The sequence below is a fragment of the Sarcophilus harrisii genome, chromosome 3, assembly GCF_902635505.1.
Source record: "Sarcophilus harrisii chromosome 3, mSarHar1.11, whole genome shotgun sequence".
NCBI classification, from domain to species: Eukaryota; Metazoa; Chordata; class Mammalia; order Dasyuromorphia; family Dasyuridae; genus Sarcophilus; species Sarcophilus harrisii.
This window is the reverse complement of record NC_045428.1, coordinates 521,487,042-521,510,805: the sequence shown is the minus strand read 5'-3', so window position 1 is coordinate 521,510,805 and position 23,764 is coordinate 521,487,042. Positions and strand designations below refer to the sequence as shown.

The 23,764-nt window shown below is 34.2% G+C and overlaps 1 protein-coding gene across 2 annotated transcripts in view; it reads left to right on the top strand.

Moving 5' to 3' along the window:
- The window catches only part of CAB39L (calcium binding protein 39 like), a 154,382-nt gene that overhangs the window by 116,829 nt on the left and 13,789 nt on the right, over positions 1–23,764 (top strand). For both annotated transcript variants that reach the window (XM_003764571.3, XM_031961947.1), the window contains 3 exons: positions 2,649–2,708; positions 8,060–8,125; positions 21,531–21,674. In XM_003764571.3, coding sequence (XP_003764619.2) covers positions 2,649–2,708; positions 8,060–8,125; positions 21,531–21,674 — 270 coding nt within the window. The remainder of the gene's footprint in view (positions 1–2,648; positions 2,709–8,059; positions 8,126–21,530; positions 21,675–23,764) is intronic.

Below are 23,764 nucleotides of genomic sequence, written 5' to 3'. Positions count from 1 at the left end.
AAGGAAGGGTACTTGTCGAAGTATTGAGCATAAGGGGTAGGACCAACTCTTTCTCAAAGCCAGAAGTAAAGGGAAATATATGGTAAATGAATGACAATACCAGGACAGGGCTAAAAATCTTTTTATTCCATGCTCGGCTTTAGCACACAATTATTCTTTGACTTTGAATGGCTGTATTAATTTCCAGTCTCCCTTTGAACTTTTATCTTTTTTAGACTCAAGATTTGAAGTTATTATTTCAGTTGGATGATGAATGCAAATAATAATGTGGGTGAGGTACTTATCCCCAGTCCACAAGCAATTGGAGAGTTTCTTTCTGCCCCTGGAAAAACCGTGTAGCCTGCTCAGTGAACCTCCCAGAACAGACTGAAAATCTAAACATAGTCTTGAAACTCTCTTATTTCTTCAGAGATCCCTCAAAAGAGAAACTAATTCAAACCAAAAGTGTAACTCCTTTGGATACTGGGAAATCAATCCCCCATTTAAAGCTTTCCCTCCAAATCATTATTGAGGACCTCACAGAGAAAAGTAGATCTTTAGATGTCCATTTTTAGCAGTAAAATAACAAATGTCATTTAAATAAGAGCCAATGTTATTTTCAGTTTGGAATGAAAGTTCATAATACTGTAATGTAAATGATTTATTTTTTTCTATTTGCTAAAATATTAAACTGGTTGATTTTGACACTGGCCTCACCTTTTCCCATGTCCCCAGGAAAAGTTTTTAATTAAACATTTATTAAGGTCTAAAGATATTTAGAATAAGAAGGCTTTGGAATTTTTCCTAGTTATAAGACATAAACTTTTTAAATTAAATTCTGCAAAGTGAATAGGATAGGATATTTAACTAATGAGTTCATTGAGAGGATTAGGACAGAATAGAATTATTAAAAGATTTAGTTTAATTAATATACAGCTGAGCTATGGGTAGAGAACAGGAAAAGTTCTCTTTCATTTCATTCTATGATATTCTGTAAGTTATTCCAGTAGTAACAGAACTACATACATAGAACAGTTTGTACTTAGAACTCTCATAAAGCCACTTAGCCTTAAGTGATCACAATAATCTTATTTTAAACATATTCTCATTTCCATAAATCTTTATACTATAGTGATTTTTCCATTTTAAATGTAAATGAGCTTTCTTAAAAAAAAAAAAAAAAACTTTAAACCAGAGAAGCTGCCTGGTGAAAAGCATTTTTAAATAGCCAAAAGTTTTATTTCTTTATGTTTATGTCTGCCTGATGTTTTAATGTTGCCCATGTAAAAATAATCATTTCTATCATCTATTTCCTTTTTTTCTTCCTTCTGCCACCATCAAGTACAGCCTTTTTTACAACCCACCTGCACTCTTTTGCACTTCTGTGCCTGCTGTATAGCATTAGCACTTGTGGTAAAGAAGAACTTGCATTAGTCTGAGGATCCAAAGTCTCCACTCTACCTCTGCTTTTTCTTATCTTTGTGACCCTAGGCATGTCACTTCCCCATTGGGGGGACCTTAGTGCTTTCAGCTGAGGGTCCTGGACTTGAAGATATTTTCCTGCTCTAAATCTCATGAGATTTCAGATATCCTCTTAATAGATTTTCCTTTCTCCACAATACTGCTCAATCCTTCCTTCATATCATTGCTAGACATCTTCCTTATTTTACAGATTTGTTGATATTATTTATTTGCTCAATTATAGTGAATCTATTGATTACTGAACCAAGTTCCATTAAACTGGACTATTCTCCAGTTCCTAAACACCCCTTCCAGGTTTTCATTTCTATTCCTTTTTTACATTCCCTATATCTGATAATGTCCTTCACCCTGAATTAAACCCAACTCAAATATTACTTCCTCTATGTTTCTACCCCATTATATCTGCAGTCAGAAATGTCTCTCTCCCCTATCTCTACATCCATTTAATTTTTCCACTTGAATTAGCACATATCTCTAAAACATTATAAGCTTCATGATTGTCTAATCTAAATTTCATATTTCCCCTAAGTCACAGTATATGATTTATACAATCTAGGTACCTTATAAATGTTCACTGAATTGAAGGGGATTGAAGAATCATTAAATAAATATAATTACAGGTTAAGGATGATACTAAACTATGGATTTTACTGGTACATACAATTCTTGGGTGAGAAAATTAACTCAACTGGCTCATCTTGGTATCTTCTCTGTAGTTTATAGCCTCAGAATGTTGCCTAGAGCCTGAAAAATTAGCTCACTTTCCTGGTAACCAGCAGGCATTACATTTGAACTCGAGTCCAAGTCTACTGGTTTTGAATCCAACTCTTTCTCTCTATGCTACTATGCTACTTCACCTGTAGACAGAAAACAATGATATGACTTGGAAAAATATGTTATTTTATCCAGTTTACATTTGATTTGTGTTTAGGTTTGTGATTTTATCAATGAATTGTTTTGCCTTTTGAATATATGTAATTTTAAACTCTACCTTGACATTTTTTATTAATTACTTGCAGACTATATTAAATGCTACAGTTTTCTCCATGAAGCTGGATGGTAATATAAAAGAGATTAAAATATTCTGCAATTTTTAATTAATGAGATGATTGTGTTAGGAAAGGAAAAAGAATGTATATAGAATGTATCAAATACAATAATTTTTTCTCTGTGCATTCTCTTTCTAGGACTTATTAACAAGACACAAAGTGTTGGTGGCAGAATTCTTAGAACAAAATTATGACACTGTAAGTATAGATCATTTTAAAAACTTTAAAATTTGTTACTTTAGTAACAAAAGCACATTTTCTTTTCTTAGTAGGCTCCTGGAACCTAGTAGTTTGTACTGCCACTATAGTGACTAGGTCCTGGCCAAATATCCAACTTCTACCCCAAATCTTTTAAATCTTATCATCTTAAAAGTTACTCAAAAGAAGCTTTAGATGAAACCAACAATATGGAAAGTCGCTGCCTCTTTGGACTATAGAGGGCAGGTTTGGAATCAGGGAACCCTAGTTTAAATTATGGCTCTTTCATTTATCATCTGTGTGACAACTTCTTTGGACCTCAGTTTTCTTATATAAAAGATAAGGCTGTTGAACTAAATGGTCTCTGAGGTCTGTGTCTAGCATCTCATGATCTTGTCCCTGCTTTAATGGCTGCAAGTGTTTTTTCAATAGGATGTAGGCTGGTAGATTGTTAAGGATGTTATTTCCACCAGTGCAGAGAGCAACCCCTGTTTTTGAAGGGTTTTTTTTGGCTGAAAAAGTTATCACCCATTAGCTATCTTGGTAATGAGCCTCTCTGAACCTGGATTGACTAGTTCTTGGGCTATGGGTATATAATCTATTTCTTGGGTAAGCTTGGTAAAAGTTATCAGGGTTTATGCTTTCCTTGACTAGCCTTTGAGAACCCACGATTACCTCCACAGTTTTTTGAAGCCTAAAAGTAAGATTTCAATGGAGGACAAGGCTGTCTAGCTTGAACAAAATGTCTGGTTCTCTTTTGAGCTTAAGCTGCACCCATAATGAGTGATTTTTGGAAGAGTTCTCTATTTAAAAAAAATAAATAACCACCTCCCTATCTCTCTTAGGCTGCAAGGACACTGGCCACTCATGTGTCTGATTCTTCTGTTGCTTTTTGCAGAAGCTTTATTCTGTTCTGTCCTTCTTAACTGAGCCTGTTTGCCCTTATTAGTCAACTTTGTGGTACTTCCCTCCCAAAGGTGCAGAACTTATAGACAGCTAACCAGCTTTAGAACTCTTTTATCTTAGAATTCCAGAACTTAGCAATTTACTAGCTTCACACTCTCAGCAGAAATTACAGGATTGGATCACCACATCTAGTCATTCTCCATGCTTTTTAAAGTCATTTTATTTGACTAGCAATTATTTTTAAAAGTATAAGTAAAATTATAAAGAATTTTCCTCTTTTAGTGGAATAACCTTTGCAAAAAAAAAATTTTCTGGTTCCTCAGTTACATAGAACCCAAAACTCCAACAATTCAATTCAGTAAACATTTGTTGAATATTTACTATATGTCAGACACTTGCTAAACTCTGGGAATAAATAAGAAAAAGAAAGACAAGTTTATAATCTAATGGGTAAGGGAGGAGAGAGAACTACCAAAGGGGATCATATCTTGAGAAAGGGGTATGTTTTGTGTTGAAAATAAACATAGCTGATGGAAAATACAGTTGCCTACAAAGTTTTAAAAGCTTAAAAAACATATAAACCTTGTTTAAAAAAAAAAAAACTTTATCTATAAGCAGTATTGGTCTTCTTGAATGATAGCAGCAACTTAATCTTACAAATTGATTATATTTTAGGTTTGTTTTTGCTAGGCAATCAGTTAAGTGAATTGTCCAGTATTACACAAGTATTAAATGTCAGGAGTCTGAGGGTCACATTTGAACTTAGTTCCTTGTAACTAACCTTGTAACAGGGCCTGAACTCTATCCACAGCACCACCTTCTGCCCAATAAACGACTAAGGTTTGTAAACCTGAATTCTAAACGAGGGATACCACAAAAATCATGGTTTTTTGTTTGTTTTTTTTAACCATTATCCAGTTTTTAAAAAAAAAATAAAAGAATTAGAAGCATGATTTTAGAAACTGTCTATAACATTATGTTAATAGAAGTATTGGGTAACTGTTACATGTATTCATTATCTGTTCAAATTAATGTTTTTTGGTAATTATAGGAATGACATATTTAGAGAAAAACCTAACTTTGATCATAATTCAGTGACCACATAACATTTCACCAAGAATGCTTAATACTGTCCAATTCTGTATGAAAGAGATAACTTTTTATATATTCAATAATAATTATTGGCATTTTCTCTTGTCACAACAGACATTATTCAACAGGCATTTATTTATTAAGCACCATACTGTGTAAAGCAGTCACTAGCAAACACTCAAATCCTTCCACAAGACATTGCAGTGAAAATAGCAAAGCAAAGCCACAAAGTCAGATTGGCTGTGAATAACTGGCATATTGCTAACAGAAAGGGAAGGATGTGTGTTTAAAATTTTAATCATTTGCTACCAATCTTTGTGTCAATCTTTGGCCTGCGTTAGCTTGCCTTTCAGAGATCATCTACTGTGGCTACTGCATATTCTCTCTAAACTTAAAATTATAGTGTTATAAACTGAAAATTTACAAATGAGTAAAAGAATTTCTAAAGTGTGAAATGAATTGGGGATGCTGTAATTTGAGAAGGTAAAAACTTATTTCCAGAGAGCATTTCCTTTATATCCTAGACCTTTAAAGAAAGTAAAAGTATTATATATATCTTTAAGGTGCTTCATGTTTCAGAAAAAAATCTAATTGTGATTTTAGTTGGTTAAATTCATCATTCTTTAAATTTGAAACTAAAATTGCTATTTGGGGTTTCTACAATAAGTTATTTTTACCAAAAATAACACAAGATCTGACTTTTACAAAACAATGTAACAGAGATCTGTCAAATTTAATTGGTCTTCCTGTTAAGTAGGTGGTTTTATCAGCCCTATCAGTCTAACAGTACTATTTCTGACAAATTAAATACTGTAACTATATCTTAAGAAAATGTAAAGAACAAGAGAGAACTGAATCTGTAGTGCTGGTTATACCTACATCTATTATAATAGTGAAATATAATCATAATTCTTATTTGGCTCATGCTTTAAAGTTTCTAAAACACTTTACTCAGAATGTCTTTGAGGAAGACCTTAAATAAATATATTCCATGCAAATTCCTTAAGTTCAAGTGCAGTATAGGGTTGTCAGAGACAAGACATTTTCATCAACTTCCTTAAATTTCTTAATTTTATAGAAGGGATAGCTTCTATGCTAGAGTTTGCGATATGGGTCACTTGAACAAATGCAAGCAATACAAGCATATTGAATTATACTTTAATACAAAAGTTAAAATAAAAAGACAATTAGCCAGAAACTGTGACTACTAATTGACTGGTGTATGATTGCACTAACTCTTTCTCTCTCTCTCTCTCTCTCTCTCTTTTCTCTCTCTCTCTCTCTCTCTCTCTCTCTCTCTCTCTCTCTCCCCCCCCCTCTCTCCTTTTCCCTCTCTCTCTTTCTCTCCTTCTCCATCTCCCTCCCTCTCCCTCTCCTTTTTCTTCTCTCTTTCTATACACACATAAACACACACACATACATATATATATATATATATACATATATATATTCTGGTAATTCTATTTACATAATGATATCAAAAAGAATTCAGAGAAATTATTTTTCTTAAATATCTTTTCTTTCCTTCCTCCTGCTTGCTTTTCACTTCTTTTTATTCTTAGAACAGTCTATGCAGTTGTACACAATAAATATTACATTTGATTATAAATTACTTTGTATAGTGGTTTCATTTATATAGCTTTTATTCCTAATTGTATTAATTGCCCCTGGCCCCCGACATCCATCACCACCAAGAAGGCGCCTACATGCTTGCCTTACCCTTTCCCCACTATCCTGGCCAGCATAAGTCAGAGTGCAGCCAGTCCAGACTGCTTGAGGGGACCTAAAGGTGATGGGAATCTTCAGCTCTCTTCCTTCCAGCGAGATGGAGGCTTTCCAAGCCTTTGCCTCTCTCATCCACAAACAGTTATTAAGCTCTTATTATGTGCCAGACACTCTGCTATGCACCGGACACTGCAGATACTCTGGTACAGTATTGTCCAACCTACTGAAATAACTTAAGGACCTCTTAGTCTTGCTATCTATCCTGAGGTGTGTAAAAGTTTAACAACCAGTTATCTGAGGGGAAATGTACAGATGACACACTTAAGTTTAATTTACATTACTAACAATTTCCCCAACGTGCTTGTAAATTTAGACAATTAACTAAAGAATACATTAAGCCACGATTTATAACATTTGCTGATTTTGGGGGGTGTAAATGATGACACTGAAAATTTAATAGTCAACTTAGTTTAATATAACTCTAGCACATTCTTGTATGTGTCCTTTGATATATCCTTTTGACTTTTCTTTTTGGTGTTGTCCTCCCTATTTAGAGTGTGAGCTCTTTGAGAGAGGAGGGACTGTCTGGATTTTTTTATCTGTATCCCCAGTGCTTAACATAGTACTTGGCATTATAATAAGTGCCTCATAAGTGCTTTTCATTCAGTCATTCAGGGACAGAGGCTACCTCTTTAGTTTCTCTAGTGTCCTTCACAATGTGTTGGACAATGGGACTTTAAAAAACAGTTATTGCTGGCATATAATAGTTTTCTGTCATCATTCTCCCAGTTCCCAGTAAGACCTTCAGATGTTCCATAAAGCCACAAAACTTAAAACATGAGTAAGAACCACTTGTGCCATAACTACTTATCAAAGCTGCCATAGCAGCAAATTCAGCCTTCCCTGGCTGGATCTATTGGCACTCTTTTCTAAGCAAAATGGCAAGGAATCCTATGGTTCCTTGGTTCTCCTATGGAATCATTCACCAAACTATCCCAATGACATTGGCAGTGATCATCCCAAAAATAAATAGAATATAACCCATATCTGTCCTTAGTTGAACATATTTTGGAATGACTCTGTATACTCTATAATTTGCCTATGTATTTACAATCCATACTTTCTTAAAATGACTAAATAGTTGTGGGTTATATAAGAACAATGCAAAGTATCCTATTGCCAGTTTCTTTGCAACAGTAGGAAATATGAATAAACTTAATATTTCTACTGGATATTTTCTTAAATGAATTTTTTGGATGACTAGAATTTGTTCCATTTTTCTAGCATGTTTGTAGGGCTGAAAAAGTAGGTTAGGTCAGTGAATTACTTTGAATTGTAGAAAATGAAAATGATAAAATTCCATGTGTAAATCTATTATACATTAGCAATTAGAGCATATGTGGCTGAGTATAATGCACATTTCAGTAATGCCTTGAGGGTTTCAAATGTTTTCAATACATGTCTCATTTAAGCTTCTTAAAGATTCTAAAGGTTAGATATTATTAGCCTCATTTTATCAAGAATAGAATAGACTCTGAATGGGTAAGTGTCCATCATGGTCAAACAACTACTAAATGTCAGAGCTTGCACTCATTCTACTCCTTAACATTCATTTTCTTTTTCAATAGATTTTTGATGACTATGAAAAGTTGCTTCTGTCTGAGAATTACGTGACTAAGAGACAATCTTTAAAGGTAAAATATAATTGTCAAGTATTTCTGTATATTTTGAAGTCTTTTACATTACTGATATGTTTGTAGTGATGTATGTATGTAGTAAGGTAGATAGTTCAACAAACAGGCCAAAGGAGATAATCTTGTTAGGTCTGTTCTTTTCATAGAAGTGTTGTGTTGATCTTATTAAAGACAAGCATCATCAAAGGTTGAATATAATGTTTTTAATTGTTAAGATTATTTCCCAAACCAGCTACACCCAGAGAAAGAACTCTGGGAGATGACTAAAAACCATTACGTTGAATTCCCAATCCCTATATTTATGCCCACCTGCATTTTTGATTTCCTTCACAAGCTAATGGTACAATATTTCAGAGTCTGATTCTTTTTGTACAGCAAAATAACGTTTTGGTCATGTATACTTATTGTGTATCTAATTTATATGTTAATGTATTTAACATCTACTGGTCATCCTGCCATCTAGGGGAGGGAGTGGGGGGTAAGAGGTGAAAAATTGGAACAAGAGGTTTGGCAATTATTAATGCTGTAAAGTTACCCATGCATATAAACTGTAAATAAAAGGCTATTAAATTAAAAAAAAAAAGATTATTTCCCGAATTTGTAAGTAATATTTATCAGGTCTTATCAGCTATCAAACTCTTTATGAGCCATTAAATCTCTAATTCAGATTCATACCCTAAAATTTTGTATAGCAAATAGCTGTGGGATGATTGGCAAATACTTGAAAAGATCCTTCATGTCCTCAACTATTAAAAACTTGACAGTTGCCAAATGACGAAAGCTGGTAGCCACTTTTAAGTTAAGCATATTCAGTTTAAAATGCAAATTGATTTGTAAAATCTTAGAGAGAATGATGGTGGAAGATTATGAACAGTATTTTGCCATAAAACAGAGAAGCAGGGTAGCATAAAACAAAATTAAATAAAGTTGGTGAGAGACCTAGATGAGTAAAGTCATCTAACAAGGATGGAAGAAGAACAGAAGAGAGAGAAAAGGTCTACAAAAGTTTGTATGACAAACCTTCACCATCAAGGAAATTGGAGCCATCCCACTTAAAGGATAATATCTTTAGAGCTGAAAGGGACTATGGACATAGGTGCGTGGGCCATACACTGAAAATCCACATGAGTTGGCCCATAATTAAGCAGGAAGAAGAGAGGTCCTGGCTTGCATTTCAGAAATTGAAAAGTTCCTTCAAGAACCACAAATCTCCCAGAAACAAAGACCCATATTTTCTTTCCTTTTTTTTTCCCTCTGAGTCAATTGGGGTTAAGTGAGTTGCCCAGGATCACACAGCTAGGAATGGTTAAGTGTCTGTGGTCAAATTTGAACTCAGGTCCTCCTGCCTTCAGGGCTGGTGCTCAATCCACTGCATCCTCTAGCTGTCCCCAGGTCCATATTTTCAATACTAATCTACCAAGGTTGCTATATGACTGTAAGTCAAGGAGCCAATACTCTGCAAAATTTTAAATCAGTATAATTGAGAATGCATAGAAGCCCATGGTGAATAGGAGCAGACTCTCTCAGAACAAGTTAGAAATTGTGAAAGGATCCTAGAGTAGAGAATATCATTAGAGAAATATATGAATGAAAAAGAAGATGGTTTAGTTTTATGGAGAGAGTGAGAGTTACATAGTGGCAAGCCCATTGACTTCCTCAAATGGTCAGGAGAACTCAAGAAAAGACATCGTAGTACATTGGGTAAATCCTTTGAGGGATGTTTGTGGGATCATGGGCAAGTCACATAGGCTAAGTAGGCATGGATGGATTGGAATCTGTATCATTATAGGACAACATTCATACTGATGAGACCACCAATCCATTTTAAATATTTGAAAATAAAGATTATGTTTAGTGTTAAAATTACCTAAATTTTGAAATGGGAATTAATGAGGTTTCCTATAAATACCACCATGTTCATTCAAGATGTCTTAGAACAAAACTGACAAAAGGAAATAACTTTAAATATACAACCTTTTGTTGATCTCAAATATATATCTGTATCACTAGTGCATTAGACCTGTGGAAGAAGGACTTTTTGGAAGGGGTGATCTGATGAAATTTGATTTACAAAGTACTAGAAATCCTATTTTAAGGTTGTAAATTCAGACATTTCTATAATTCTTATCTTATTTTCAACTGAAAGAAAAAAATAAAATGTTATTGGGAAAGGTGTTTGGAGTAAAAAAAAAAAAAGTGGGGGTAGGTATGTGGATCTTATTTTATAATTCGAAAAGTCTACATTAGCAAATGAGAGATTTATAGGAAGTTGCCCCTAAAGGTCATTTTTCATTGTGTTCAGTTTTGAAACTATAAACATTTCAAGTAACTAGATAATTCTAGTAACCAGAACATAACAGTCCCTGAACAGCGTAGTTGAGCAGATGAGCATTACTTCCATTCTTACATCATTTGTTAGGAATATGAGAAGTTGGATCCTGGATGTCCTGAAGAGACATTAATGACCTTAGAGTCAGGAAGACCTGGAGGAATTCCTGCCTCATGTGCACCGTAACATTGCAATTATGGCCAAATCACATATCTTCTCAGAATCTTAGACAACAAAAACACTGAAGTTAGACAGATTGCATAAATGGAGAGAGGGAGTTACTATACCCACAATTCCCCACCTTGAAATAATCATTTCCAGACCAAGAATTAGGATTATATCTTTAACATTTGAATAATGAGGGAGGTTAGTTCTGAAACATGGTCAATCCTTAAGTGTTAAAGACCTCCTCCTCTATAAGATGAGGGGAGTTACACACTGGACCTGGGTTCAAATCCCACCTCTTACATTGGCCTTGGTAGGTCATTTAAGCTCCTTAGGCCTGTGTTCCCTCAGAGGTAACATGAGGAGGCTATACCAAATGACCTCTGAGGTCTCTTTCATCTCTAAACCTGTGATCCTTTCTCTCTTTGACCGTCACCCCAAACATTTCAGCTTAAAAGTCTTGTGCATTGCATGAATTTTGAGTGTCTTTCCTAAGAAATTAGCTCTGTCTTATTAAAAAGATTTGTAAAAATAACTGATAACACTCTCCAAAAAATCTATTTTTTTAGTGACCCAAATAAAATCAGACTCTTTCCTCTTTGCCTCTTCAGTGCCTTATACCTAAGAGACACTTAATGAATAGTCAATGGATTAAATGGCAGAACACATTGAAAGAGACCATGAGACAAGGTTATGAGGTTCGAGCCAACAGGAGAACAAGCCTTGTTTCTTAGTCAGTCATTCAGCAACATTTATTGAACTCTCATTATGTGTTGAGCCCAGTAAAGGGCTATGATTATTTCCCTATGGCAGAAAGGATGTGAAAGACAGAAATACAAAGGGAAACAAAGAAAAGTCTTCCTGCAGAGAACATGGGAAAATTGGACCCACTGACATCATCACTGTGGTTGAGGACTGGGAATTGAGCAGTTTAGCTCTTGTTGCCTTAAAGAATAAACTCTTGGGAATATCACCTTTTTAAAAGACCTACTACTTAACTACCACTATTCTCTACCACTGTCCTCAAAATAGAAAATGAGTGTAGCCCTGAAGATAATAGCAGTTTACCAAAAGAAAAAGTCATTCTTCCCTGCTGAGTATTCATTCAAGAAAAACTGAACTTAAGAGCTCAAAGAGTGATTATGATGATAACAACTTATATTTATAGCACTTTCGTTAAAATTTTCAGACTTACAGGACACATTCTTACCAACAACCTAGGAGGCAGGTAGTATAAATTTTATTACCGCTGTCTTAGAGGAAAAAAATTGAGATTTAGGATTGTTAAGTGACTGGCCCATAATTCATATAATTAATTGGAGGAGCAAGTATTCAAACTCCTTCTTCCCCTGACTCAAAGTTCAATTATCTTTTTGCTACACTACAGTACCAAAGATCTTATAATACCCTTGCCATTCACAGGGATGCTCTCCATCTCAAAGCCCTCATCAAGGTCCAAGTCTTTTTAGGACTCCTCAAGTACAGAATCACCTTAGGTGCTCCTGGCTTTCAGTTTTGAGACAGAATAGGGGAGAGATCAACTCCCCTCCCCACTTTTTCTCCATCATGTCTTCTATGAAATGGGGTTGACTTTATCCATCTTCTTTCTGGAGCAAGAAGCCAGGAACTCCAGAAGAGGGGAGACTCCAGGAGTCCTGGAGGGAGACATGTGTCTGAGGAGTTCAGAGGAGACTGCAGAAGGCTGAGGCTCCTGCACTCACCATCTCTGTTCAACCCCTTACCCAGGGCAGGCCATTCATCTCCAGCAAGGAGGAGAGATCCTAGCCAGGGGCCTTTGGGATAAGGGGATGTTAACACTGAAAGGATTTCCCCAGTATCACTTTCTCCTGGTAGAAGAGGAGACAGATGGTAAACTTAACTCAGCAGACTAAGGATTCTGTGCTAAATGGAAATTGGGCAAAGTTGTAATCTTCAATCTTACAAACTCCTCCTGATATCTGAACTCAGCTGGTGATAATCTCTAGCGAGCTGATTGCTCCCAGGGTCTTAATTTCTTTCCAAGCAGGCAGAGTCTGTATTTGTGGCCCCTCCCAGTTCTCATCCTGACACTCCATATATGGGTCAGGACTAAGCGTATAGCTCCCTTGCAGTTTTAGGATTAGATGGAAACAGGAAGGGTGAGATGATGGGGTGGATGTATGTATCTTGACTCCTTGATTTCTTTTGCATTATTCTTTTTGCCTCTCTTGAAAAAACCCAACTTTGATTTCTTAACCCCTCAGTATTCCCAGTGATAAATTCCTGGTCAAACCTTTGATTATGTGAGGACTTCTTTTTAAATCTGTCTCCCAAGGTTTTCACCAATATCCCTGACTCACAAAATTATATTTACTTTTGTATATTCATGATGTACTACCCCTTGCTTGATATCTTTGTTTCTTTAGGGATATTTAAGTCACAGTATTATAAACTAAGTATTGATTATGGTTAAGAAGAGTTTGTAAGGCTATGAAGTTTTTAACTTTCCCCAATTCCAATTTAGCTCAATCTCCTTAGTCCAGTGAGATAATTCCATCTAATCACCTGTCTCCTCATCTATCAGGAAGAAATGATATTGGGGAAATCCTTTCAGTGTTAAGTGTTAGCTTGACCTATATGTAATCCTATATATAAGAATAGATAAGAAGGAAAAGAAATCTAAGAATTCAGAATTTTTTAACCTAAAAGTTTTTTTAAAAATAACCTTTACTCATTCTAGATCATATTCTAAACTATTAAAAACCATTTTCTTTCCTGCAGAGATTTCTAGTATCACTACATTTTAATAGCTAAAAGAAAAATGAATGTATGCATAAATATATAGCAAGCTTTCCTTAAGATTCTCTCTATCTTTTTAAAAATGAGGATTATAGTAATCTCTCTTTTGATAAGATGACTGATTTTATATTTGGTTAGGAGTAAGATACTCCAGAGCTTTAGAAAACAAGAGAGATTAGACTAGTAAAACTGTGAAAATATACACAATTGTTTGTAAATTACATATTACCTAAATAGTGGGGTGGTTTTCTTATTCCATGTTAGCTAGATGCAAAATGCTAACTTTTCTTAGTCATACTCTAAATGTTACTAAGCCTCTTCTGGTACTTAGATTGTTGTTATTATTAGCAAATAATTAAAATATCCATATTCTATTTTAATATCTCCATGGGAGAGTCTAGGATATATTTATTATTTTTCTCTCCTTAAGCTTGACTTTTAATGTCTTATAATAATCTCAACTCAGAACAGTTTTAGGATTTTTCTTCTACTTTGGTTCTATATTTTCATGCAAAAATATGCAAGCAAATTTTTATGTGCTCTTATTTAAAATATTAGATAGAATTTTTTTCTAATTATTTCCTTAGTCATAGTACGCACTATGGCATTTTTCTTGTTTTGTGTTATAGTAAATACATGGGTTTATTGTAAGTATAAATTAAAAGTGAATGATTCTGCCAAATAATGTAATTGTTCTCAAAAAAAAAAAATAATTGGATTAACAGAGGTCAATTTAGGCAAGCAATGATATATGTAGGCATCCTGGCTTAACTAAAATTGAATTAATTTCATTCTAATAGTAATAAACTTAAAAATTAATCATAGATTTGCTATACAGATGATAATAATAATAGCTTACATCTACATAGTGCTTTGAGTTTTGTTAAAACCCTTTACATTTATTATAAAAATAATTCAGTTACGTAATTCTTGATATTTATATAACAAACTCTTCAAGCTGAAAACATGATATAAATGATAACTTTCAAAGTCATGCATAACCAGAAAGGATTGGGGATAGTCATTTAGAAACTAAAAAAAAAAAGATGACTAGCTAAATGCTATATTGATAGTCTTGTGATATTAAATGAACTCAAAGATCCCTAGAAGTTTGAGTAGTGAATTTATGAGAAGAAATGGATAAAAATTTCAAGGAACCAATTTTAATAGGGAGACTAGCTGAACAAATATGATTTCATATCTGTCTTAACATGTAGCCTTTCTATGGCTTACAAAGCACCCCGAGCACATCCCAGTCCTACAAATGAAGAAACACAGGTTCAAGCTAGACGAAGCGATTTGTTTGTGGTTACATAGACAGCAATTGGCAGAATCTGGATGAAATCTTCCCACTTTGTTTCTTTCCACAATATCTCAGATCAACCTTCCTAATAAAATTTAGAGTTCTTGGAGCCATCTTATTCTTTCCTCTTCTTATCAGCGTAAATACATAGCTCCTCTATTGTACAGGCTATGGCTATACTGGCAAAGAGTTAATATCTAACAAGGATTGGCATTTTTGCAAAGCGTAATGAACATTTTTATGCATTAACTGACCTTCATTCTGCTATCTGTTACTAGTTAATGGACAAAAATAAGTTTGGAGATAACAGAATGAGCATAGGAATCTCAAACTCAGCTTAGAGTTTGATGTCCAGAAATGAAATCATTCTATTTCCTTCTAAACCCATCATTTTAAATTAAAACCCAGGTCTGACCATTTCACTCCCCAGATATACAAGCTTCAGGGAGTCCTCCATTGTCTCTAAAATAAAAAACAAACTCTTCTGACATTTAAAACCCTTCACTATTTGGTTCCAGCCCATCTTTCCAGGCTGATTGATTACACATTATTCTTTCTCATATACTCTGTACTCTAGCCAAAATGGCCTATTTATGGATGTCTATGCATAACATTCTGTTCTTTACCTGTGTACTTTCAGCCACACCATCCCCTATGCTTAGTTGTGCCTCTGTTTTTACCTCCATTTCCTGGAATCCCTATTTTCCTTCATTTCCTTGAACAAGTTCCATCTCTTTGGGGAATTTTTTTATGATTGACTTAGTTGTTAATATAGATCCTCCCACATTTGCCTTCTCATATCACTTAGTAGTTATATTGTAAACAATCTGTATTTATTTAACTTGGAACATGTTATATCCCCCTGTAGAAAGTAAGCTTCTTTTGGCCAAGAATTTCCTCATTCCTTTCATCTCCAGTACCTGGCATAGTGCCTAGACTAACAATAGATATGAAAGTCTATAGAATGAATGCAAACAAAACCTAAAGGAAAATAAACTGAACAAAAATGTTACAATTTAAAAGTTATAAGAATATCAGAGATGAAGTCTTTTTAATTAACTAACATACAAATGGAGTTTTTTACATGCAAAGAAGGTCCAAAGATAAAGGATACAAAAGTAAAAAAGAACACAGTCCTTATCTTCAAGTTTCTGATAATCTAATACAGGGATAATAAGACATGTTGATATACAAGATATATGGGGAACTAACACAAATAGAAAACACCAAGAGCCCAGTGGATTAATGGTCAAAGTATATATGTGTGTGTGTTTGTGTATATGTGTGTATCTATATGTATTATTTGTTTATCTACAAAAGATTTGCAAACAATTAACAACCCTATCAAAAATTGCCCCAGATGATTTATAAGCCCAATCATAATTCTGAGATATCAGCTCAAGACTACTCAAATGGATCCATGATTTCTTTTCTTTAGGAGCTTGTGCCAATAATGCAGATTTTAGGCTACTTGTTCTTGCCCATTCTGTCCATGTCCTTCCTTCATTTTTATGTGGGGTTCCCCCCAACATGCTGGAGACCTACCTCAATGTCTGCTGACATTGTGAGTGTACCAATGGAACAGTCTGGCCACTTATTTGTCTTGCCTCTCGGCCCACATCAATCCATTTTTCTGTCCTATCATGTTTCTACTACTGTTCTTTCTTGAAATTCCATATTGATGGACTGTGCAGCCTGTTCACACCAATCATGTACGTCCCATTGTCCTCTGTGTGATATTCATTTCCCAGTTGTTTGGAGACTTGTATTCCCTGAATTTCTATTGCACAGCAACATTGGTAGAATTTTTATATGAAAATGATTAGCCCTTGTTTCCATAGAAACCTGGGATCATTAAAGGAGTTTTATCATTTCCTGAAGACATTATGATTTGGTTTTTTTCCTCTCGTTCAAGTCTAGGCTCATCTGCTGGTTATTTTGTTATCTGTCCCAGATGTGCTTACTAATAGACAACTTGAACAGATTATCCATCCCAATACATGTCATAATCTGGACAATAGACATTCTTTATCTACTTGGTCTTTCTTGTGTGGATGGTCAGGCCAAACCTTTTGAGTGGTTACAGGTACCTGCAGGAGGCTTTACATTATTACAAAGCTGAATGCAACTGGTCCAGTGGCCTCCACAAGCAAGAGCATCTGGAAGGCCTCATCATACGTGGAGAAATTGTCTTTAATTTTAATTCTGCATCACAATGCAAATACTTGGCAAGCTTATATCTTCATGTTTTATGTTTCACCTGATGTCTGTGATCACTGAATCACTGAACAGTTACTTCTATTATTATGCATTTCGAGGGTAATGGAATTATTTTGATGTGTGAATGGGAGACATCTTGTTGGACAAGAGCCTTTAAGGTGCTGTTTTGTTTTACCAAATCAGGCTGACTCCCTTAGGGAGCTTATTTCTCTGTAACAGTTAAGTCTCAGATGGGATTTTATTTTCTTTTTAGAGAAAAACTAGCCCAGTCTATGTGAAGTAGATATTTCTGCCACCACATAACATGTGCATATACATAAGTAATTTTGAAGTAGGAACACTAGCAATTGGACAATTTAAGAAAGATCCCATGTAGGAAGTTGCCCTTGATCCAGGCTCTGAAGGAAGCCAGGGATTCTAAAAGGTGCAGATAATGGAGTACATTCCAGGAATGAAGGGTGCTTGGGGCAGAGGCACTGAGACTGTAGAGTTCAGCATTATATGTTGAGGAGAAGGGACTGCAGATAGACCGATTAGACTGGAATATAAGTGTGTGAATGGGAGTAACAGGTGATCAATGCAGAAAGATTGGCAGCCTGCCAGATGGTGATACAAGTCACTCAAGCTCAGAGATTCTGATCTGCAGTAGGACTATCTCGGAGTGGGCCACGGAGCTGCTCCCTAAAAAAGGGGTGAAGGGCCTCAGGTCAGAGTGTACCAGAAAGCAGCAGGATCAGAACAGGAATGAATACTGCACTTCCAACCCAGAAGAGATAAAGAGACCCATTCTCGAAAAAAAGAAAAAAAAATGGGCTGAAAAAAAGAATATGAAGGACTTTGAGAGCTGAATGAGTTTGAGCTAAATAATAGCTAAAGAGGAAGCTGCTGGAGCTTTTTTTACCTAGCAATTGCTTCAGTGTTTTAGAAATTACAGTTCAGCAGCTGTGGGGAAGGTAGATTGGAGAGGGGAGAGATTGGTGCAGGAAAAAAAACACTCACAGTTAGGATCTTGCATAGTCCCAGTGAAATAGTGAATTGAACAAATGTGTTGAATGTATCAGGAGAAATAATGAAATGGAAGCTAGAGATGTTAAGGAAGTATAATCAATGAGATGTAAATCGATTGGTTATGTGGGCTTGAGGGAAAGAAAGCGTCAAAGGGAACCTGGATAACTAGAAAGTTAGTGGTACTTTGGACAAAAGTAGGGAAAGTGGGGAAAGTGGTATAGTTGAGAAGAAAGAAAATGATCTCTTTTGGGGACATATCAAGTTCAGGATGCTTTTGAGACATCATTTCAGATGGAAATATTCATTGAGTACTTGGTGATGAAGGACTGCAGTTGAGGAGAGAAACTGAAGCTGATATATTGATCTGAGGTTATCTCTGTAGGGATCATATTCACCCAGAAAGGTTAAAGAGAAAAAAGACTTAGGACAGAGCCTTAGGAGAATATTCAAAGTTAGAGGTTAAAGGATATGAATAATGATTCAGAAATTTAGGAGTGGCAGCATTGTGGATTGCATGAAAAAAAGTAGAATGAAATAAAAATTGTAGCCAAATTATGAAAGGACTTCAAACAATTATGTAGTTTATATTTTATCCTTTGAAGCTTTTTTTTTTCAGCAGGAGGTACATGTTTATTGTGTTCAAAGAAATTTATTTTGGCTGTAGCATGGACCAGAGAGAGGTGAGAGTATGAGAGCCTGAACTAAGAGACAAAAATATGAGAGTAAGGGGCAACAGAGATGATCAAGATGTAGGAAAATTTATACTGACAATATATCACAGAAATTCTGAGAAATGCTTTAAAAAACTAGAATCGCTAACAAATATTCAGAAAAGATTGAAAGAAGACACAAACATTTCTGTTTCCATCATACACACTCCTTACCATCCCTAACCCCTCAAAAAAAATCACAAACTACTAGAGAAGATGAAGAAAGAATATATAATGCTGATGAGCAACAGGGAAGAAAATAAAATCACTATTGGAAGCAATAAAGAGCAGAAGATAATTGGCAATGAGTGTAACACTTTATTATCAAACTATATAGTTAATCAAGCACATAAAACCCACTTAGGAAAACACAAATCGGAACAATTGGAATTAGTTAACTGGGTAAGATTAAATGGAAAAAAGCAGGGAATATCCATTTTCTCAAGTGCATATAAATTATTCAGAAACATCTATAACATATCAGGAAAAAGTAACCATTAGAAAAATAAAGTGGTAGAAATTTTACATGTTATAGAACTATGATGAAATAAATAAAAGTGTATTTAAAAGGTATCAATCTTTACAGATACTAAAAATTATCTTTTTAAAAAACAATCGAGTGAAAGTGGAAATCTGAAAAATATCATACTGTTCAAAAGATGACAAGATAAACCCATGTCAGAATACTAAGGATTCAGCCAAAGCTTTTCTAAAAGGTTAATTGATATCACTAAGTTAATGCATTAACAGCAAAGAAAAAGAATAGAGTGAATTAAATTTGTACTTAAAAATATTATAAAAGGAATGAAGTAATAATAGAGGGGAAAGAAATTATCAAAATAACAGAAATTTTAAAAATTGAAAATGAAAAATAGTTGAACTTTTTAAGATTTTCAATTTTGTACTAAATGTGTATTGAAATCCAATTTTGAAAAAAGAGATAAACAAGTTAATGAAAGTTGCAAAAGAGAACCAAGAAAATAAATACAAAATAAAATAATTTAAATTGGGGGAAATTAATTTGTGTCACATATATGCTAATAAAATAGGGAACTTAATTAAAATGCATAAGTACAGAGTCATATAAATTGCCAAAATTTATCCAACAGAAAATAGATAACTTCATACACTTATTATCTATATGACCCTGGGCATGTCACTTAATCTCTGTTTGCCTCAATTTTCTTATCTATAAAGTAGGACTAATAATGGCACCTATTTTCCAGGGTTTTATGAAGATCAAATGAGATGATAATTGTTAAAGTGCTTGGCAAAGTACCTGATACATAAAAAGCACTATTTTCAGTATTAGACAACTTAAATGAAAACTATTTTGGTGGAAGACACAAGGATAATAATTAATGAATTGACCTCTAATTTGACCAATAAGGAAGGGTATAAGGATAAACTGTTGTCAAATTTCAAAGAATAAATTATCCCAGAATTACATTGGTTTTTTTTGTAAATATTGAAAAAAAATGTTGTCTTCTGCTTTTTTTTTTTTAAATGGGACAAGTATGGGCTTGATTTTTAAAACATAAAGAGACAGCTGTATAAAATAGAATTATTTTCCAGGCTATAGTTTTTCTCAGATTTATGTGGGTAATTCAGTGATAAGAAAATTATCAATAAAGCAATAAGAAAAAATTCTGGTTCTATTAAAGGAAACATAAAAGTTATTGATAAATTTCAAAAATGATTAAAAATAAAAACTATGAACAAAGGGATTTTTCTTTAACATGTGTGGGAAAGATCTACTCGAAATTCAGGACCAAAATTGAATATAATGGAGAAACACTAGAAATATTCCCCTTAAAAAAGAAAACAAAGATGTCCACCATTAATCACTTTTATTTGATATTCTTTATTACATTATAGCAGTATTAGCAACTAGAATACATTAAGCAGATATTTGAAGGGTAACCACTAAGATTATAAACAGAAATTCAAATCTGTATAGCTTTTTTTGCTAAGAGAATACCAAGAAATTTGATAAAGGTATTTAGTAGAAATGAATTAGCAAAGAAAGATAACATATATTGGAATATTCACCTACCAAGCCACATGATAAAATCCGTATTAAGTATATTTTGTGAATTTACATCATTTGCAAATATAAAGTCAGATTGAACAACTAGAGAGAAGATTTCATGTCCATGCCTTAAAGAAACCAAGGACATTCTGATGAGAACTTTTAATTTAGGAAACTCTAAACAGAGGGGCTTTGGGTCTAACAAGTAAAAGATAAGGTCTGGAATTTATTAGGTATATCTAATTCCTTATTTAGAGTGTAGATTCTTTGTGCTGTTATTCATTTTTCATCAGAAAACTTTTGTTTACCCTTAAATGTATAATTTTGAAAGACATCCTGACTTATTAGGTATATTAGGTATGATTTTATTAAATCCAGGGCCAAATTTTTTTTGGCAGTTCCATACATCTATGACTTTATAATGAAAATCATCAAGGAAGTAGGATTAATTTAATATGAATTAGTTTCATAGAAAATTTTATTGAGTACATTTGTTTTAGTGGGTGAGGTATGCCTCTTGTTATCTTTTTACCCAGACTAGATAAATGTATTTGGGAAGACAGTAAAGAAATAAAATAATTAAGATAAAGGATAAAGTCATTAATTCCTTACTGGGTGCCATCATGACTCTTGGCAAAAAGCAGATTACAACAGGAAGTAGTCAATGCATTGAAATTATACACTGACAAAGATACTCTCCACAGCCTAAGTTCCAACATTTATTTGAGTCAATGTATTATTATTATTAGCTCTTCACTTTCAAGAATACTAAAGTCACTTCAATTTAAAGTTGTTGTTTTTCAGGAAAAATGATAGATTTAAGTGCCTCTGATATGTTTTTATTTTTATTTTTAATGTAGCTACTAGGTGAACTGATTCTAGATCGACACAACTTTGCTATTATGACAAAGTATATCAGCAAGCCAGAGAATCTGAAGTTAATGATGAATCTTCTCCGAGATAAAAGTCCAAACATTCAGTTTGAGGCATTTCATGTCTTTAAGGTAAAGTACAGGGCAGAGAAATATTCCATTGGGGAGGCAGGTGGGAGTTGGGAAAGTCTTGATGAATGGAGTCTTGTTAATGAAGTCTTGAAACTGAACCAGATCTTAGAGTTTTGTCTATTTCTATGATTTCATGATCCTTAACATTTAATAAATGTATAATATTTTCTAAATATTGACTATACACTAATTAATTAGCTTATCTTCATAGCATCTCCAACAGATTGGTTGCTACTTTTCTAGTCAAGAAAATAAGTTGGGTCTGGTATTTAACAATTACTTACATTTTAAAATTAAATTCAAAAATTTTTTCCTAAAAGTTACAAAATCACTCATTTGCTGTTGAAGCAAGGTCTTAAATTCTGAGCTCCTGATTGCTTTCTGCTATGTCACATTTGAAGTGTGATCAGACACACAGAGTGCTCAGTTTACAGTTGAGAACTGATATTTTAAAAAATTATTTAGAAACACTGTTTTTGAGAAATTATTTTTTGGTGATGGCAGCTTTTCCGACTCCTTTGTCCAAGTCTTTCTAACATGAGTGGGTGGTGGTATATTTTTTCCCTGACGAAGTTGGGGTTAAGTGACTTGCCCAGGGTCACACAGCTAATAACTACTAAGTGTCTGAGGCTGGATTTGAACTCAGGTTTCTCCTGACTTCAGAACCAGTTCTCTCTCTACCAAGCCATCTAGCTTCCCCAGTATTACAGTGTTTAAAGAACATAATTGTGTCCTTGTTAGTCAAAAAAAAAAAAAAAAAAAGATTTTTACAAGTCAGCCTTTTAACTGTCTTCTTATTGTTCAGAAAACCTTTCAAATATTTAAAATCTTGAGTTTATAATATAAAAATTTCTTTTCATCCGTAACAGGAGTAATTAATAAGCAAACTGATTCATTGCCTGTTGTGACTTAAGTTGTCTTCTTTTGTTATATTGTTGTGATATCAACACCTAAATAGTTTTTCTTTAGTATGCTATTGTTAGAATGCTTACAAAGTGTTGTTACTTATCTAATTTAGCATGGTATTTAGCAAGTTTTCTAGCTCACTAATGTATTTAAGTACTCATTGGAGTTCACTCTTTTGGGAGATTCACAAGTCAGGATTCAGTATGAGATTTACAAGTTACACCTCCCACAATCCCACTCTCAGAGAAAGAGTCAACCTTTGGGTTCACACCTCTAAAAGACCATAAAAGAACGAGCCTCAGTCAGGAGTCAGTAGAACTAAAGATTCAGAGAGAGCTGGGGACTGAAGCTGGCAGAGGCAAAGGACAAGCTGCAAGAGCTCTTGGAACCAAGAAGGGAGATAGGCCTCTAAGAAAACTAACAGGGCTATTTTGAAGGAGACAATAAAGGATTTGAACTTTTAACATTCTATAATACTTTTAGCTGCCTATTTACGGATTTGTTGAAGAAATCCTTCAGAATATTTCATTGTTTTTCCTTCCATCTTCCAGATTACCCTCATTTAGTTTCTGTTTTGTGTTTTCTTGGTTAAGGCAAAACTTGGCTTCTATTATTTTGTGAACTTTAATTTTTATAGCACATGATACTTTTCAAAGTACTTGTCCACCCATCCTCTCTGATAATTACTGAATACCTTTATATCAGTAGCAGGAATGACAACCACCTTTTTTGGTCTGTTTAAAACCTTTCTCTGATTCCTCCCCATTCCATTAGGGTCTGGGGGAGACCTTAACTACTCCAAGGTTGCAACAAAGACACAAATTTTAGCAGCCTGCCAAACTGAAACAGTTTTGAGAATGTTCCTGGTGGTAAGCTGTGTGTTCTCCCACCTAAGGACCAGCCTCCTTACCTGAGAAGGATCACTAAGCCACATGGTAATGAATCTTTAAGTCCAGCATCTCTTGACTCTGATTGTTTAAAAGGTGTAGAAGGGTTGTTACCTGTTTTGGTAGAGAGAACAGACACGCAATGAAATTAGAGCTCCTTAAAATCATCCTATCAATCATTTCTACTTGCACACTTAAGTGTTCCTCAGAGTTGGAAGAATATAATTTTCAAAGATTCAAGAAATTTTTTTCAAGAAAATTTTAACATCTCTCCACAAACTCCTACTTTGGTCCCTC